Source organism: Typopeltis vanoorti, chromosome 2, assembly GCF_054136105.1.
Source record: "Typopeltis vanoorti isolate ZY-2024b chromosome 2, IOZ_Tvanoo_1.0, whole genome shotgun sequence".
Taxonomy (NCBI): domain Eukaryota; kingdom Metazoa; phylum Arthropoda; class Arachnida; order Uropygi; family Thelyphonidae; genus Typopeltis; species Typopeltis vanoorti.
Genome location: NC_143550.1, coordinates 1,760,856 through 1,780,664, shown reverse-complemented (window position 1 = coordinate 1,780,664; position 19,809 = coordinate 1,760,856). Strand labels below are relative to the sequence as shown.

Genomic DNA, 19,809 nt, shown 5'->3' with positions numbered 1-19,809 from the left:
GAGTGGTTTGAGGAAGAAGGTTTTGAACGAATGGACTGGCCTGCCTGTTCACCGGATTGTTATCCAATCGAACATGCTTGGGATGCTTTAGGTAGGCTTGTTCCTGCTCGACTGGTGCCATCACGATCGCTTCAAGAGCTCGAAATTGCTCTCATAGAAGAGTGGGGAAATATCCCACAAGAAGTGTTTGATCATCTTATCCGGTCCCTGCAATCAAGATTACCGCTGTTTTGGCGGTTAATGAAGATCATATGCCCTATTAAAAATTAACAAAAGGGTTTTTGTCTATTCTTGTTGTTATTCTTGTTAATATTATTTCATTCTGAAATGTATAATTTGTTAAATTTCTAATAAATATCGATTATTTAAACAATATCCCACCAATTACACCCAATACATAAGTAAGAAATATTATTTCATGTATAAAGTACCCAATAGTTATAATTTTTTTGCAGAAATTTATAATTAGCTGGCAGAAACTAAAATGTCCCCTAATTGTCTTGAGCAGTGTACAGTAGATCACCCCCAGACATGCGCAATAGGATTAAGATCAGAATACCCGGCTGTACAGTCCCTTTTTGAAGATATTGGTCGACGAACTTTGCTTGATGAGGACCAGTATTATCGTCTTGTGAGATCTATGTCTCTCCTATTGCGCCCGCATACGGACGAAAGCAGAGGTTCAAGACATTGTCTCTATACCTTGCAGCATTTATGGTTCCGCTAGGAAGCACGGACGAGTCGGTGCGTCCACTCGACGAGAGACTTCTCCGAATGGTCCCACTGCATCTACCACGAGTGTCCTTTTCACGGATAAGAGGGATGATGACGTGGTTCTTTCTACAACGCGATACGTGACGTGCTCGGATGATGAGCGTTGACGGAAAACGCGTATGTATTTATATCCAGCAAAAAATAAATAATAAACGCGAATCTCTCTTCATAAAAACTCCTTCTCGCTTCGAACATCGCGAAGTTTTCCTTTGAAATTTTATTTGTTTCGTGGGCGGTCGAATGCACGCGTGATTATTTCGCTTTCTTTTGTTTTTATTCTTTTACTTTCACTCGACGCATTTAATATTTGCCCTCGCTCTTTCGTGTACTTCATTTTCCTCTTCCTCCAATCAAATCGTTTTTAATTTTCGGTTTCTTTAATTTCATACTTAGAACAGCAATAAGTCGCAACACGCATATCATGTCTCGTGCTTATTTGCGTTTTCAGAGTTCCATCAAATTATTCGTTCATGAAATGTCGTTGGGCCTGCTCCCTGAGAAAGGACCTTCTTTTCTCTTAGGAATCGGGCTGCCAATTTTTCTCCTACTACCTACTCCGATACAGCCTTCATTCGGCCCGCCCATAGATGTCCCCGCAGTGCATAAATCTACGTTCCGTACTACCTCTTCAACAGTCAGCACTCAGACCATCTGCAGGAGGCACTTAATATGCCGCTATGTCTTTTTTTTTTGACCAGTGTTTGTTCCTCAGGCTTGTTTGCAGGAAGGATTTTCATCCTGCAAACAGAATTATTACCAGGGAGGATCAGGTTATCTCGTCCCCCATTTCATTATGAAACCGGGTAACTCACTTTTAGGAGAAAAAACCGTTTTACCCCAAGTTGCAAGTTTAGCTTCTCATGCAGCAGCGGCAAAAATCCAACCTCATCTTATCCAACAAAAGGATATTTACTTCTCATCGTCCATTCGCCTGCGTTACCTAGATGTCCTCAGAATGTTTCGGAGAACTTTTAGTTATAAAATTCAGTGAACGGATGAAATAACAAAGTAATTATGGAAAATGTGATCAGTATTAAAAGAGTCAACCGAATGCACAAAACGAATGTCCTACCGTGTAGTGGACTCGAAACAAATTATAAAAATATCGCTCGAAACTTTCGTAGAAATTACACACGTAATTTCTACGAAAAAGAAAAGAAATGAACAGTACATTTGATCATCGTAATGCTAAACATGTCGTGGAATATTTTATTTCGCACGCCAAGAGTTTTCTATACCCAATGATGTCTTCAGGGTTTCTGTGAACGCAGACCTTGTCGTATTTCCGTTTGTTCGTCGGACCACCTCAAAGCAAGGCTGTCAAATTTTTTGAAGGCAGAACAGGGTTTCTGTGGTGTGCCTCTCTGCTAAGCTTAACTCACTCCAGGAAAGTTATATATAGCCTTGCATTTAATGGAAAAGCATATCGCTCGCTTTCTTTATCTCAGATCTCTCTCTCTCTCTCTCTCTCTTTCTCTCTCTCTCTCTCTCTCTCTCTCTCTCTCTCTCTCTCTCTCTCTCTCTCTCTCTCTTCCGTTAAGTCAATTTGCTGCCAACATTTCAAACTAGCAAAACAGACTAAGGTCTTTAATAATAATAAAAAAATATTATTTCCAATTATTTATTGATGGATAGTTTATTTAGATTTGTTGAAAGAATATTCAGTATATATAAATATTTATTTATTTACAGGCTATCCAAGAATGTTGCGTTGAATTTTAAATACATCTAGTGAAAATATCAAACAAAATTAATTAAATAATTATGTTCGCGTAGACAATTATTAAAGATGATAATTACCAAAATTGTGTCCATTATTACATTCATTAATTTTATTATTAAACTATGCTTAATATATCGAAAATACTATGTGCATAGACAACCATATATGTGTTCTTTTCCCTTCCATCAACAGAAATAATAATAATAATAATAATAATAATAATAATAATAATAATAATAATAATAATAATAATAATAATAATAATAATAATTTTTTTTTTTTTTTTTTAAAACATTTATTATGTCTCAGTATAAATTACATACAATAATAATATTTACAATATTTACAATAAGGATTATACAGAATTTTTGAATTTAGAATATACATTTTTTTTTATTTTATTTTTATTTATTTATTTTTTTAGTTTATTATCTCTCAAATAATTACATGAATATACTAACATTTAGGCAACAATGCATCTTTTTCTTGTAAAATGGTTCAGTAAGAATTATAATTACTCTTAATATCATTATCATTTGCTGAATTTCTCATTGACACAAGAGTAAAAAGTGTGTATTATTACCATTAATAATAATCATAGTAATCATGTTTATTATTAATGACTCACAAGTTAAACAATATTGCTTATGTTGCAGTTTATATAATAATATTTTTTTTAAATTTAAATTGTAAATTAAATATATAATTTTAAACTTAAATATGTAACTGAAGTATTACTATCACATTTTCTGTTTACTACTAGAATTCATTACAGAATGTTAAGTGAATAATGTTAGATAAATACTACTACTGGGATGTAACTTAACTGCATCCTCGAAGCTTTGTAATTAGCTTATCTGAGGGTGATACTGGTTATATATACGTGTATTTGTTATTGATTTGGTTGCTGTGTTGGAAGTAGGCAGATCTTTGGGAGGTCAAATGAATGATCTGAAAGGTCGGATCAAAGTGAAATTGCCGATATATCCTGTGTTATTGCATCTGTCTTGATGGTTCACGTTCTTTTTTTATTGTGGGCTTCTTTATGAACTATTTAGGAGGCTTTTTTCTTCACAGTGGCAGCCTTTCTATGTCTTCTGTGCTTTTAATTTGTATCGGCTTTGAAGTTTGTGACTTCCTTATGAATATCTTGGCATCTCTGGTCCACAAAAATTGGTAATTTTTTCCATTTTTGCTTTTCTTGCTTGGTACAACAGATTCTGGTTGAATGGTATTAAATATTCGGATAGGAAGATTGGTGTATTGTCTTGCTGTGCGTTCAAGTCCTTGGCAACTGGTTTTTTCTGCCTGCTGGCTTTTATGAGATTGTCTCTTGTGGACTTGCTTTTAAGACGAATTATGACTGGTGCAGGTCGTGGGAAGCCTTGGTTTTTGCTCTTCTTAGGAATCCGATTTACAGTCTGAATGTCGTTAAGCTGTAGGGGTATATCAATAATAATAATAATAATAATAATAATAATAATAATAATAATCAAAGAAAATTGAGGTATCAGCAGGTGAAAAAGTTGGCATTGTCTCTGTGGTGTGCACTGGAGATCGAGAAACTGCTCAAAGCTACTGAGCAAAAATTTACCACCGAATCTATGAACTGACTGCTCAGCTGATTAGGAAGAGAATCGCGACCTTGAAAAGGATAATCCACTGAGGATGAAGGAGAAGCAACTAGAAAGGGTAACAATGAGCCTTTCATGCATGGTGCCATGGGTAGGCTAAAGGCGATGAAATTCATCTGCTTGGAACCTAAAGAGACATTCTTGAACGATGTTTCCCGTGTCATATTCACGGCACGAGTCGAACTCGTAGTATATAGGTTGGAGAGCGGATACTCTAGCCAACCGAGTCTATACGGTGTAAGAAAGACCAACAGAGAATCCGAGAAAAGAGAAAACGGAAAATTGAAGCGGAAAACGGAAAAGAGAAGCTGAAAAATTGAAGATTCGAGAGAACGAGATGATTTGTGACTTTAAGACCATTAAAATAGAAAATAAGGAGGCTGAAGTGGAATATCTGAAGTAGGGGAAACCAGAAAGGGAAACAACTTCCTATCAGCTTAGCGCCGAAGCCGTTCTGCTAACTAGGCCATCTTCCGAACAACAAAAACCACGAGGACGCTTCCCGTCTTTCTGCTGGTTATCTAAGTCGAATCCGTTTCTTTCTGAAGCTCATCCTGAGTGGGTTTCTGCACAGTGGAGTAAGTGCGTTCTTTACCATCACTTCCATTAAACGTTAATTAAATTTTGAACTTCGTGCCGTTGTTTGGTCGCCACGTCTTCACGGTAGACAGCACTTGCTCACTGTGCTTCAGTTTTATTAAATTTAAAATCAAACATTAGACTTGACTTAACTTATCTAGGCGCTGTCAGCCCGGGGGGGGGGACTTTTGGCCTCCAGCACCACGTGACACCACTGGGCACGGTCCTCTGCGACTATCCGCCACGTTCCAGTCTCCAGTCCGACAGCTTGCAGATTCTCTTCCTGATCCGCCCATCTCCTTCTCGGTCTCCCTGATCGGGGTCGGGCCTCCCGCACTTTTCTCACAGTCCTTTCGGGGCCCATACGGTGCAGGTTCCCAAGCCACTGAAGACGCCGGGCTCGCACTCCCTTCAAGACGTCTGCCGAGTTGTACAAAGCGTGTATGGCAGCGTTAGACCGCCTCCTCCAAACTCCGTCTGCCATGACCCCTCCATAGATACTTCGTCGCATCTTATTCTCGAATACTCTCAGGTGGTTGGCTTGCCTCACCGTGAGAGTCCGCGCTTCGGCCCCATAGAGGAGAACAGGTCTGATCCAAGTCCTGTATAGTCCCACCTTTGTAGTCCAAGAACGCGAGGCGAAAAGGGGACGCACTTGGTAGTAGGCCACATTCGCGGCTTTCACCCGACTCTGGACATCAGCTTCGACCTTTGTTGTCTTCAGTCACAATAGACCCCAGATACCTAAATTCCGTCACCCTCTCAAACTGAGCAGCTCCCTCTAGATCTTGAGCAGCATGGCGACTCATGAAAAGGTACCTCGTCTTCTCGGCGTTTATCTTCAGGTCAACATCTCCGCAGCTTCTTCCTTACCAGTAACCAGTGCCACTGCATCGTCCCGTTTGTGCGTCATGACGTTCAGGTCGTTTGCGTAGCCAAGAATCCTGACCTGCACCCCATGTCGACTCCACCCGCCACTTGCTGTATGTTTCTAATTACTTTTTCCAGCACTAGATTGAAGAGAATCGGGGAAAGCCCATCACCTTGCTTCACACCGATCTGTACTTGAAACGGGTCTGACAAGTCACCTTCTACCTTCACTCTTGCTCTCGAACCAGCTACACACGCACCATTCTTCGGAGTTTTCGAGGAATTCCCAGCTATTCTAACACCTGCCACATTTTTGGGCGTATAATTGAATCATAGGCTTTAGAAAAGTCTATGAAAATATTATGGACTTCCCGGTTATATTCCCACCACTTTTCAAAAACTTGGCGCAGCGTGAAGAGTTGGTCTATTGTAGAACGGTTCCTCCTAAAACCCGTCTGGTAATCACCAAGGCACTCTTCTGCATGTGGCATGAGGCACGTTACCATGATGTTAGACAGCACCTTGTAGCCAGTCGTCAGCAGTGAGATGTCCCTATAGAGACTTATTGAGACTTATTTCCTTTCTTATATACAGGGGTGATCAGTACCTCCTTCCACTCATCTGGCAGATATTCTTCCCGCCAGAGCAGCAAGATGAGCCGGTGCAGCTGCTCCAGCAAGACATCCTCGCCATTCTTCAGAAGCTCCGCAGGAATGCAGTCCACTCATGGAGACTTATTATTTTTCAGCATGCGGACAGCATGAGTAATCTCACTAAACGTCGGCTCTTCAATAGATGGTTCAGTAGTTTGGTAAGGAGTGTAATCCTCCGGTATTGACGTTCCAGCATTGACGTTCAGCAAGTTCTCAAAATATCTACGCCACTGAGCGAGCGCGTCTTTTGAGTTTGTTAGAAGATTTCCACTCTCATCTCTTATGATTGCTGCTTGTGTCTGGGTACCTCGCATGGCTTTAATTGTCCGATACATTTCCCGCCTATTATTTGCCACCTTATTACTCTCTATGCTGGCCACCTTCTCATTAAGATATTTCCGCTTTTCCCTGCGTAGACATATATTCGCCACTCTTCTCACCCTCTCATATGCAGCCTTCTTCCTGCTGTCCGCTAGGTAGTTCAATAGTGCTTCCCTTCGTTTCGCTACAGCTTCTTCACGCTCTCTATTAAACCATGCCTTTCTTCTTCTCTTTCTCTTTCCCACAGTCCTCGAGGCAGCAGACGCGACCGTATTTTTGATGATATCCCACATCCTATCCGGATCACCCTCCTTCTCCTGTAGCTCCTCAAAGCGGTTCTGCAGCTTCCGCTGTTTTCAACTTGTCCAAATCCCATGTAGGTCGTGTGGTAGGACACGAAGGCTTCTGGGCCGCAATTCTGTGCCTGAAATCGTAGGCTACCAGGTAGTGGTCACTATCTCCGTCTGCTCCTCTAAAACTCCTCACGTCCGAGATGGAGCTGTGGTGACGCCGATACACTAGTACAGTGCTTCCCAAACGTATGGATATAAAGGCCCCCTTTGGAAAAATTAAAATATTTCACGGATCGAAAAAAAGAATCGTAATACAGACATATATTATTATAATATTTATTGTATTTATATTCAATCATCATCATCATCATCATCATCATACGTATCAAGGATTTAGGCTTAGCATGGCCTGTTCCGGCCTTAGAAGTCATCGTTGAATCGTTTAAGAGGACGTCCTGGTTTTCTTTTTCCTAATGGCTTTATATTCTTATATTCTAAATATATTTATTTCCTAAATATATTTATATTCTAAATATATTTGAATCTATTTATATTCACTATAATTTATATTCAAGATTTTGGGTTTGTAAGCTTTTGTGCTTCTTATCAATACCTTTTGAAATGAAACTTATATGAATAAGCAATATTTACTAATTTTTATTAAGCGCCGAAATACGCAGGAAGCAAAATTTGTGAACCAACATCAATGTTTGATTTTTTTCCATTAAAATATAAAAAATAACAAAAAGAAATAACAAATAATCAAAATTAAATACGTTTCTTGTAAGATTAAAAAAATAACTACTTAGTCTTAAAACACTTTAAATTTGTTTTCATTATTTCACGGACCCCTCAACAACACTTGCTCCCCCAAAGGGCTGCTATCCACAGTTTGGGAAGCGCTGCACTAGTACATGGTCTATTTGGTTAGCTGTTCTATCATCCGGCGATGATCAGGTCTGCTTGTGGACGTGTTTGTGCGCGAACATAGTGCTCTTTACAAAGCATCCAGTGGCCGAGGCAAGTTGGGTCCCATTATCGTTGCACTCCTCGTGTAGACTCTCACTTCCCACGAAAGGGCGCTACGCACGCTCTCTCCCCAGCTTCGCGTTGAAATCTCCAACCACTAGCTTGAAGTCATAAGATTAACGGTAGATTAACACAAGTGCGCTCAAGCACTTCGTAGAAACAATCTTTGGCTTCCTCCGAGCTCTCTTCCGTAGGCGCATAACAGTTCACAATAGGCACATTTTGAAAACGTCCCTTAACTCTAATAGTGCACAGCCGATCGTTCACAGGTTTAAAATCTAAAATATTACACAGAAATTTATCACTCACTAAAAATGCAGTTCCGAGGACTCTTCGTCCTCTGTCGTCACCACCTGATTACGGGTCGAGCCATGACCCGGCCAACGCGCCTCTTGTACAGCACAAAGTCCAATTTTATACTATCGTAAGACATTCGTCACATTAAAAAGAGCACATTCTTTCATCAGACTGAGTATATTCCAAGTCCCAAAACGATTAGTAATCATCGTCGCAAAGGCGTCCGAGTTCCGAGGCTTCTGTGGTACTTGTTTCGTAACCAGAGGCTTTTTACAGGGGGGGTGGTTGGCCTCTCGCTATCCCTTCCCATTTCTCCGGGCTTGGAACCGGCAAGGCTTCGAAGGTGTCCTTTCTTGACTCCTCCACCTTGGCTGGGTTAAATTAAATTAAAACATTAAAGAACTTCATATGTAAAATACTGTGAAATCGAGTAAGTTGAAAATGAACAGAAAACTTTTGTGTTTTTGAAAGACGACAAGAATTAATTAAATTATTTCAGTATTACGCCTAAAAGGCTACTTGCAATTATAACAAAATGAAGATGTAGTCATTCTGAGGAGGTGAAATTCAGAAATTTAATGTGACGAGTCGAGATCAGGACCGAGGGCTATAATATGAGAGAGAGAGAGAAACGTTGAAAAAATCATTACCGACATAAACATTTTGGCTTCTTTTTCATCTTGGTCTGAAAAGTTGGAAAAGGGAAGCGAATCAGAATTGTGGACACTGCAATCACCGCGGAGAATATCTCGCTGTGAGGGTAATTACGTAATTAGACCACGTCTCTATCCTTCTCTGTCTCTATCCTTCTCTGCATTCCGATGAGTCGGTGAACTCATCGGAATGCAGAGAAGGATAGAGACAGCAAAGTGAAGGGAGGAGATTTCGATCAAAAGCAGATCATACAAAGGGATTCCAGATCACATGGGATAACAGACTTCTTACGAAATCTTCTTCTTCGTACCCACTCTTCTTACGAAAGACATATGGACGACGACATGAGGAAAACTGAGGTGAGGTGTTATTGCAGAGGATGCCAACTGAGGTTCGGTGATGAATAACATACAATATACTAGAGTCCAAAACCTAAGGTTGTCATTTTCATTTCCGAAAATGACAACCGCAAATTCAGACGAATCGGCGCGTGGCAATTTCTGTAAATGACGATTTCGAGTAGAAAGCGGGTACACATTCAAATTTTCGAATCGCGCGGAATGGAGTCACGTGGTAGCTCTCAAGAAGATAAAACTCGCAAAGAGCTGCGTTAAGCGAAATGTGTTGGAAGGAAGCGTTTTTCTAGAAGAAAAAAAAAATTTTGGCTTTTTTTTTCTTCCCTTCCTTTTTTTTTCTTAGATGATTTCCCAGCGTGAAATCATCTAAGATGATTTCACGCTGGGAAAAATTATTGGAAAGCTTGAAGAAGGCCTCAGAATTACTGATATTGCCAGAGAGTCTGGAATATCACATAGGTTCGGCAGCGTTTCAAAACGATGGAGTGTATTCCAGATATTTGCTAAGAGGTCGCCGTCGCTCTACCACGGAGCACGAAGACAGATTTTTGGTCATAACAGCAAACCGTAATCGATGCACCACGGTAGGTCAACTTGCAAGTCGGTTCCATTCAAGCGCAGGTACGCGGATATTGCAACGAACTGTGGAAAGACATCTGCGTCAAGTAGGTTTACACGCCCGAAGGCCTGTAGTCTGCACCCCTTTATCCACAGCTCAACGTAGAGCACGTTTTCAGCGGTGTTGCATCCATAAAAATTGGAAAGGACATCAATGGGCTGATGTACTCTTTACAGATGAGAATCGTTTTAGTCTGTCGTCGGATTCTAGACGACGTGAAAGTGGTACTGCTTACCATCGCGTGATGTGGAAGTCGGTGGTAAGGGGGGGGGGTCATTGGAATAGTGAATGGATATCTGAAAGGAAGGAGGTTCAAAGAGGAATTCTCCAGGGAAATAATAAACATACACAGGAAGTCGTGGGAAAAATACCATCGCAGAAATATAAATTCGAGTTTGCACATCCTCTGAGGAGAAGCTTTCATATAATTCTGCGTGAAGAATGAAGAGTGCTTGATGGACAACTTTCCAACTCCTCGTGGACCTGCAGATAACCTCTGACCAATATCTGGGAAACACAACCGTACAGCATTCCCTTTCTTACATTTTAAACTTTTCAGTGGAATTAATTAGGAATGTCTAAAACAACAGTCAGAGATTTATCTAAAATCTGAAAGGATGGATCTATCGCCATGGGAACAAAGTTGAAAATTTTGAATGCAGGTGTTTTTCCAACAGCAACTTATGGAGGTGAGACTTGGAACCTAAAGAAGTCTGATAAAAAAAGATAACTGCTTTTGAGATGTGGTGCGACAGAAAGTTGTTGAGGATATCATATACTGAAAGGGAGACAAATCAATGCGTGCTATAAAGGATCAGTAGACCTTTAAGGCTCCTTAAGGATATCGACTAAAGAAAGTTGAATTACTTTGGACACATTGAAAGGATGGAAGAAGGACTTCTCAGAACAGTAATAGAAGATAAAGTCCCTGGGAAAAGAGGAAGGGGGTAGACTGTCTATGAGATGGTTGGGTGGTGTGTCTGGAGTGACTGATCTTCAGAGAGTTGGAGCTAACGAGGCATCTGCTGATGTCCACTGAATACATGGATGGAGGCAAATAAAAGCCACACTGTGTCGATCCTATGTCGCTCATCTTCATTCTACGCATTACTCCCAGAGACGTAACCAAGTACTGACTTGGCGTTTTTAAACTTACGTTTTTCTAATGGGGGGGGGGGGTAATCCTATTTCTATGGTTGCCTGTTTTGCCTACGAGTAGATATTCTGGTTGGTTAAGTACAGAGAAAGTAAATTCACGGTTCCCGAAAGAGAAAACCTTCAACACGTGATGTTCCAGCTGACAAAGTCCGCATAAATATTCCGTTTGTGTCTTAGGCTAAATTTGAACCTAGGAACAGCCGATGCCTATTGAACCAGAGATGTGTTTTGCTTTCGTCTTGATGCAAATTCGGTGTATCCACGCAGACTTTTGCCTTCGTGCCATTCGCTCCTGTTCGTTTCACCTTTATTTCCAGTAAATATTTTCACTTGCCTGCAGTAAAAAAAAGAAGAAGAAAAAGAAAGAAAATATTTGTACTGCAGGAAACATCTGAAATATAATTTTTTCGCATACGCCATCAGTCCATTATGCTCTTCTAACTTTTCTAATTATTTAACTTCAATGATTCCTCATAACATTTGCAACGAAATTGACTTTTTTTATGAACTTGCCTTCTCGTGGTTCATGAGAACTTTCTCTTTGCAGGCGACGACTCCCACATTGCAGTGCAGTCCCGGGGAGGTCCCATTCGGTACGAAGTAACCACTTGGCTGCAACTAATCGAAGTGGTACCGTCGGATGATGCGACCTACTGGTGCATTGCCAGAAATGACCTTGGCGAAGCCTCCGCTTCAGCAAAAGTCAACATCGTCAATGCACGTAGTAAGTATCTCAATCGCATCAGGAAATAAACAGAAATCACACACATTTAAACAGAAATTGTATTTTATTTTGCTTTTTTTTACAAATTAGAAAGAATCCGTTCTATCCGTCTCGTATTCCTTCGCCTTGCTTTGATTTATTTCAAGACCGTGCAATCAATGCTTCTGCAACGTCAACTGGGCGACAGCTAAAAGATTTTCCTTTGAAAATCTTTTAGCGGCTTAAATCTCCTTTTTCGCTTACCGTGGTTCTGGCCAAGCACGTCTGTCATGCTGAAGGAAGCACAGAATGCATTATTCTGGCGTCTTGCGGTGATCACCATAAAATTTGGGACGTATCTTCTATGAACAATCAACAGTTTGATGCACATGCGTACTGAATTTTCTGGAACTTTCAAGCATCACGTGTACAATTCAACTGCGTTTTGTTTTGCATGCTGTTTCAAAGTTATGAGTTCATCGAACCACTCGTTGGGTGTTTACGCTTATTAACTATTACTAATTATTTAACGATCGCGACAGATTCATCGCATAAACACTAAAAAATTGCAGGTCTCGAAATTACATCGAAAACCAATTTTAAATTATCAAACGAAAATAAACAATAATAATTAGTAATAATTTCATAAACAAGGCCCGCGATACCAATCGAGCGATCGGGGTTGGATCGAAAAGTGGGATACCGAAAGGAAACAGAAACAGAAACTGAAACTAACAGAACTGTTATCAGTAGGAACGTGGAATGTGCGGACACTTTGGATAGAGGAGGATGTCAGGAAAATTAGAACTACTTCGTGAGGAAATGAAGAGATATCGGTGGGATATACTAGGATTGGCAGAGATGAGATGGACATCATCTGCAGAGATCAATGGATGCGAAGTAATATGGTCAGGACATGACACCATGCACGAAGCAGGAGTTGGCTTCCTTCTTAGCAAAAGAGCTCGAGAGGCACTGTTAGGCTACAAACCAGTTAATGTACGAATCATAGTAGCAAGATTTCAGGCAAAGCCATTCAACATATCATTAGTCCAGATATATGCACCCACATCTGACAGCACAGTTGAGGAGATTGACTTATTCTACAAAGATCTGACAGAGACAATAGCAACAATACCAAAGCAAGATGTGCTAATTATTGAAGGAGATTGGAATGCCAAAGTTAGAATAGATAATGATGGTTGGGAAAGAGTCATGGGAAAATATGGTTTCGGAGAAAGAAATGAACGAGGTGAAAAATTGTTAGAATTTGCTGTGGGCCACGAGATGATGATCTGTAACACAAGATTCCAACAAAAGGAGTGTAGAAAATGGACGTGGCGATCAAATGATGGGAAAACCAAGAATATGATCGATATGATTATGATTAAAAGAAGATGGATAACATCAGTACAGCAATGTCGAACTTTTCAAGGAGCGAATATAGAATCGGACCATAGTTTAGTGATTGCAAACATCAAGATGAAATTAAAAAAGAAATATTAACCCCAACATCAGAATAGAAGAGATACGGCACGAATAAGTGAAGCAGAAATAGGAAGAAGGTACAGAACAGTGCTAGAAGAGAAATTTAAAAGTGTGGAGAAAGAAAAAAACTCGAATTTAAGAGTGAAAAGAGTAATGAAGGCGATAGACGATGCAGTTGAAGAAACAGTACCAGAAGAAGAGAAGATCAATAAGAAATGGATTACACAAGAAACACTGAAGTTAGTACAGGAGAAAAGAATATTGAAGATAAGAAGGGATACATCAGAACAAATAGAAGAGCAATCTAGAAGAAAGTGTAATGAGGTGAAAAAAGCAGTCAGAATGGATAAGATGAAATGGTTAGAAGCCCAATGCAACAATATAGAACAGTACTATGGAGAGCATAAAACAAGGGAGGTATACAAAATGATCAGAACCATTAATAGAAAGTGGCAACCAAAACAGACCACAATTAAAGATGAAAAAGGCAAATTATTGATGAATAAAGAAAAAATTGTACAGCGGTGGACAAGATACTGTAGTGAGTGATATGAAGAAAAACTAGATTCAGATAGCGTTGGGAAAGTGACTGAAGAATTGAAGCAGATATCACCACCAGGTAATGAGCACGATATGGACATTTTAATAGGAGAGGTAGAAAAAGCAATAGGACGGCTAAAACACAACAAGAGTCCTGGTAACGATAACATTACTGGAGAAATTATTAAATATGGTGGAAAGTATGGTTACAGAAATACACCAACTATGTAATATGGTATGGAAAGAAGGGAAAATGCCAGAGAAGTGTGTGAAATTAGTATTAGTAACATTATACAAGAAAGGAAATAAGCTAGAATGTAAAAATTATAGAACAATTGCCTTGATAAGTCACCTTGGTAAAGTGATGATGATCATATTGACAGAAAGATTGAGAACACAATTAGAAGCATACCTTGCAGACGAGCAAGCAGGATTTAGGAAGGATAGAACTACAATTCAACAGATTTTGACAATGAGGTTAATAGCAGAGAAAGCTAGGAGAAAAAACAAAACATATATACTTGCTTTGTTGATTTTCAGAAAGCATTTGACAGTATTGACCAGAAAGTGACATTAGCAGTTCTGGAATCCTATGGAATTGATAAAAAAATCTAATAGCTATATTAAAAGATGTTTATCAGAATGCAGTTGCAACAGTTAGAATAGGTGATGATTTGGGGAAATGGTTTAAAACAAGCGGAGGTACTAGACAGGGAGACCCAATATCACCAAGCATTTTCATCGCACATTTAGAAAGAGCAATGAATAAAATGAAAGAAGATGCCAAAGGAATATCTGTACACGGAATGAGAATTAACAATCTGAGATTTGCAGGTGACATTGTTATTATTGAAGAAGATGAAAGAGAACTACAAAAAACACTGAAACTGTTAAATGATGAAGGGAAGAGATTTGGACTTGTTGTGAAATTGAAAAAACAAAGACAATGGTATTTGGTGAGAAGAACATGAAACAAAAGATACAAGTGGATGGAACTGATATAGAAAATGTAGAACAATTCACATATTTGGGAAGTAAACTGACATATGACTTGGACTGTAAAAAAGAAATAAAGATCAGGATTGCAAAGGGAAGAACAAATCTGAAGGCCATGGATAACATCTGGAAAAGTAAAGTGTCTGCAAACAAAACTAAGAGTACTGGAAACATACATCTTCAGCGGTGTACTGTACGGATCTGAAACGTGGGTAATAAATAAGGAATCAAGAAAAAGAATTTTGGCATTTGAAAGAACTTGTTACAGGAAGATTCTAAGACTAGGATGATTCACCAATGAAGAGCTCTATCAGAAGATACAACCAAAACAGAATCTAATGCAGAAGATTATAAAAACGGAAGCTGCAATTATTTGGACATATCTGTAGAATGAGTGAGGATCGGAAGATAAAGACATTTATGTTTGGTATTTTGGATGGTTTAAACAGAAGAGGTAGACCATACAGAGAATGGATAGAATGGATAGACGATATAAAAGACTGGTGTGGAATGGGTGTACAAAAACTGCGACACTGTGCACTGGACAAAGAAAGATGGAAGACGGTAGTGAAACAGGCATCAGACATTAACGGGCAGTGAGCCCATGGTTCCTGATGATGATGATGATGATGAATAATTTCATAATTAAACACCCAATATTTATTTATCGACGCTAATTTATTTAACGTAATTAGCTAATATTTATTGTTGAGTTTGGTTGGTTCTCATTAAATCATCTGCCGACAATTATGTGAATTCACACGTTGACAAGATCGATTAATTCACGTGACATCTTATTAATGTCTTATTAATTTCTCTCTCTCTTTCTCTTTAATATCTTCGTACAGCCGAATTTTATAGAAGTTTTCTCTGATGACATAAGCATCGTGGTGCCGAAGAAATACTGTTCTAGCAAGCAAAAGATAGTACCATTCCTTAACGAAAAAAAAAAAAAAATTGAATGCACGGAATTGTCTTAGATTAGCACTGCACCAGCTCGGAATTACTTCAATGAAATGAAAGCAACAGCGCTTAAGGTATTCTTCGAGTATTAAGTGCCTTTCGTAGGACAGCGGAAATTGTTCGCTGAACAGCAAGCGCGACAGCACGATGAGACGACGAACATAAAAGAAGAAAATGCATCGCGATATGTTTGAAGAGCGTGGTAGGAACCCAACACGACGTTCTTCTCATAAGCAAGAAAAGAAAATCCTTCTTCAGCGACCGAGCAAAGGCGTGGAGAAAAGAACTTCAAAAGGGACAGAATTCATGAAAATCCAAGTTAATCCCAACACCCCTCCTCCCACATCTGAATTAGGAAGGACGAAGGTTAAAGAGAACTCCTTGAGTTCAGAACGAAAAACCGTTGGGAAAGTTCATGTACGAGATTACGATTTAGCCCTCGTAAATAACGAAGGCTAAATCGTCCATAAAATTCGCAGTAAAATATTGAATCTTAAATCGAATAGATGGTGTTTCTCAATTAATCTTCCTCCAGAGAGGGCGAAGAAATGCTCACTCAGTAAACACGGTGATGTAATTGATGAGTCGCTTTAATAATCCTCAACCATGCCAGAAACTCTTTTGCTGAATTCCACACCAGAACGTTGGCAACTCGCATTCCATCAGACTAACGTTGGATGCTTTGAGGTGGTCAGAAATCTCTTTGCGACAGGATCAAAAGTTCGAGAGTTAACATTCGCTTGTGGAGAATTCCACCTCGTGCTGTTTCTCTCGATTTCTGAGCAGGAAATGTCGGCATTTCATTCTTCTCGGAAAACCAAATTTCCAGGAAAGTGATTTCACATCGGATTTCTCTCTATTTCGACCGGATGTTGGAATACAATAAAGTAGCTTTCTCTCTCTCTCTCTCTCTGTCTCTCTCTCTCTCTCTCTCTCTCTCTCTCTCTCTCTCTCTCTCTCTCTCTCAGGCTAAAGAGAAACACACACCTTTATGCTGACCAACCTGAAATGATTATTTGTATGTGATGTAACTAATTTTTTTGCTTCTTCATTCATTCCACGAAACGAACCCCTTTCATGTTATTTTATCTTTTGGCTCTTTCTTCAGCAATTACTTTTGACCGCGCGTTCACTTACGATAAATGCATTTCTCTGACATTTCGATTTCCTTAGTACGGAACGAGGGTTTTTGCTCTCTGAAGAGAACCAACCAGTTCAAAACAGCTCTCAGGCCAGTGGAACCTTTATCAAATGCACTGATGACAGACGGACGCTTGAGTAGCGCTCATGTCTTTTAAGTAGTGCAAGCTAAAGCAAACCCGGAGATGCGGGAATTGTATTCTCGTAAGCTCTCGGGTCAACTTACGAAACTTTCGTAGTTTCTACAAACATTCGGCTTTGAAATAATGGATTTAATGAAGTCTTTTGGCTCTTTCTTTAGTAATTAATTGATTTATCTTTCGATTTGTTAACTGATTTTTGCTAAGCCACGATGTTATTAAAATCCATTAACACGAAATATTGCAGAATAAATCAAATAGCCGTTCTCTGTTGGGATCGCAAATCGGATGCCTTCACTCGTGCGGCATCCGAACGATCTCCAGAAATCTTGAAATGATTTCCGGAAACGCAATAAATGAAAACAAAATGGTGCGTTCACAATGCTGATAAAACTCTGCACGTGCAAATTCCTGCTGCGGTAAGAGATTCGGCACTCGGCAGGTAAATAAATAGCCAGCCATTAAAGTAATAAAAATGTCCAGGTGCGTTTCCTGCAAATGACTCCATCTGGTACAATGGGGGAAGTTTCAGATGACCAGTATCAAGTCCGAACAAAAACTGAACGAATAACTTTATGTAACGATCATAGATGTTCCATTGAAGCCATCGAGAGTATTTAGGGTAAGATGTTTGCTGACAAATGGACCGATAAGTAACCTGTCAAAAGGTAGTTATATAAAGAAGGAATATGAGTGAGAATATTAAATGTTTCTATATCTATATATGTAATCGGTAAGAATATTAAATAGTCACATATATATATACATTACAGTCGCTTTCAATTATTTTTTTCGTAGAGCCGTAACAGAAGTTCGTTGTTTCTCAAGACGTCTGTCTTCAACTTTTAATCAGCTTCCATGGAAAGAAAACTGCCCCACATTTTCAGAAGAATAATCGCGCGATGTGTGTGTGTGTGTGTGTGTGTGTGTGTGTGTGTGTGTGTGTGTGTGTGTGTGTGTGTGTGTGTGTGTGTGTGTGTGTGTGTGTGTGTGTGTGTGTGTGTGTGTGTGTGTGTGTGTGTGTGTGTGTGTGTGTGTGTGAGACAATCAAGAATCGAGGACAGGCGAAAGGTGAGAAGATCCAAAGCTTTGTGCTTTAACACCTTAAATCTCTGAAGATATTTCGGGTTTTTCCCCGAGTTTGCAACGCAAAATCCACGAACGAATTATGGGTGAAAGTAAATTGTAAATATGAAGGGAAAATTTTCCTTCTTGGCACGACATGTCAGTGCTTCGTACAGTAAACTTTGTGTCTGCAAAATATGCGCAACAGAAAATTCTATTTGCGCGTTTGCATATTTTATCTTACATTAACTTTTTACGTTCATATTTGCAATAAAATCTTTATTCAAAACTTGTGTCGTGTTTTTTTTTCATTCATTTCAATCACTTTTAGAAACTTTTCAAAAACAAAAAAATTACTTTGTTTCGTCAAAGAAGTAAAGAATTGACACATTATGCACGCACACACAAATATTAAAAACAAACAAACAAACAAACAAAAAGAAACAAAATAAAGGAAATAAAGAAAATAAACGATGATCATCTAATAATTAGATGATCATCGTTTATTTCTTTATTTCTAATTCATTGAATTAGATTCTAATAAATTGAATTAGATTCTAATTCAATTTATTCAATTTCAATTTGCCAGGACAGCTTTATTTTTGGTTTAATTCAAATATAAAATTTTCTGAAGCAACCGAAGAGAAGCTCATAAATCTTATCATATTAGTATCGTAATAATTGCTGTTTGTGTTCATATTTAGGGGGAAAACGGCCCTTTCCACTAACATTATGCGATGACTGAAGAGAAGTAGTGGTCATGGATTTTTTTTTTAATTTTTATTTTTACTTCTTCGCTTACAATCATTGGGCATCGAGGATGCTTTTGCTGATTGGAAAATCTGCGTCTTGGGTAAGAGGCGCTTCTCAATATCCAAGAGTCTGCTTTCTAGTACGGAAGAAGCCTTGCTAGGGGGGGGAGAGAGAGAGAGAGAGAGAGAGAGAGAGAGAGAGAGAGAGAGAGAGAGAGAGAGAGAGAGAGAGAGAGAGTTCGAAGTCGAAAGAAAACTCGTGCCAGAACTTCCAACGGCTCAAAGTCACTCGACAAGTTCGTAGACTGCTCGTGAACCATTATGGTGCTTAATATATGGAGTATCAGCAAACGTTTCCGATTCAATTTATGTTGCCTTCGCTGCTGAACGAACGATCGTCTTCTGGTGTTGCTTTAGGATTACCGAGACGAAGTTTATTCTTTTGCGGATGTGTCGTGACCTGCAGGGAATACAAGGGACCACCAGGAAGCTTCTCGACCGCCATACAGAGGACCAACTCAGTGTCGTGCACGATTACACCTCGTTGCTCACATCCTGCTGGACGTGTCGTGCTAATTTATCGCTTTGAGCCTGAACGAAGCTGCCAGTTTGTGATTTAAAGAAAAAAAGTAGGAAACAATCTTAAATAATACAAGTTTTGAACTGAGAAAAAGCTATGCGCTCTCCCTCAACAGAATTAATCCCCTTTCATGAAAATCGCTGGTGCCGTTTGTAAATATCGCGATAAAAATCACTCCTCTCAGTTTCATTCTTAGTGTGTTTGTTACTGGGGTGTAGCCAGCGACCATCCCCCAAATCTTACTCCGGTATTAATAACAATACAATAGCCTTTATTGTGTGTGTGTGTGTGTGTGTGTGTGTGTGTGTGTGTGTGTGTGTGTGTGTGTGTGTGTGTGTGTGTGTGTGTGTGTGTGTGTGTGTGTGTGTGTGTGTGTGTGTGTGTGTGTGTGTGAGGGGGGGAAGGAGAGAGAGAGAGAGAGAGAGAGAAAAAGAGAGAGTTATGCAAAGAAAACTCTTTCAACTGATAAGATCAAAAACAAG

The 19,809-nt window shown here is 39.4% G+C and overlaps 1 protein-coding gene across 1 annotated transcript in view; it reads left to right on the top strand.

Annotated features, from left to right (window-relative positions):
• LOC150108777 (insulin-like growth factor-binding protein-related protein 1) overlaps window positions 1-17,963 on the top strand; it is a 44,069-nt gene extending 26,106 nt beyond the window's left edge. The window contains exons 3-4 of the mRNA XM_090410128.1: window positions 11,508-11,684; window positions 17,729-17,963. Coding sequence (XP_090266254.1) covers window positions 11,508-11,684; window positions 17,729-17,736 — 185 coding nt within the window. The 3' untranslated portion in view covers window positions 17,737-17,963. The remainder of the gene's footprint in view (window positions 1-11,507; window positions 11,685-17,728) is intronic.
• Window positions 17,964-19,809: the final 1,846 nt, after the last annotated feature.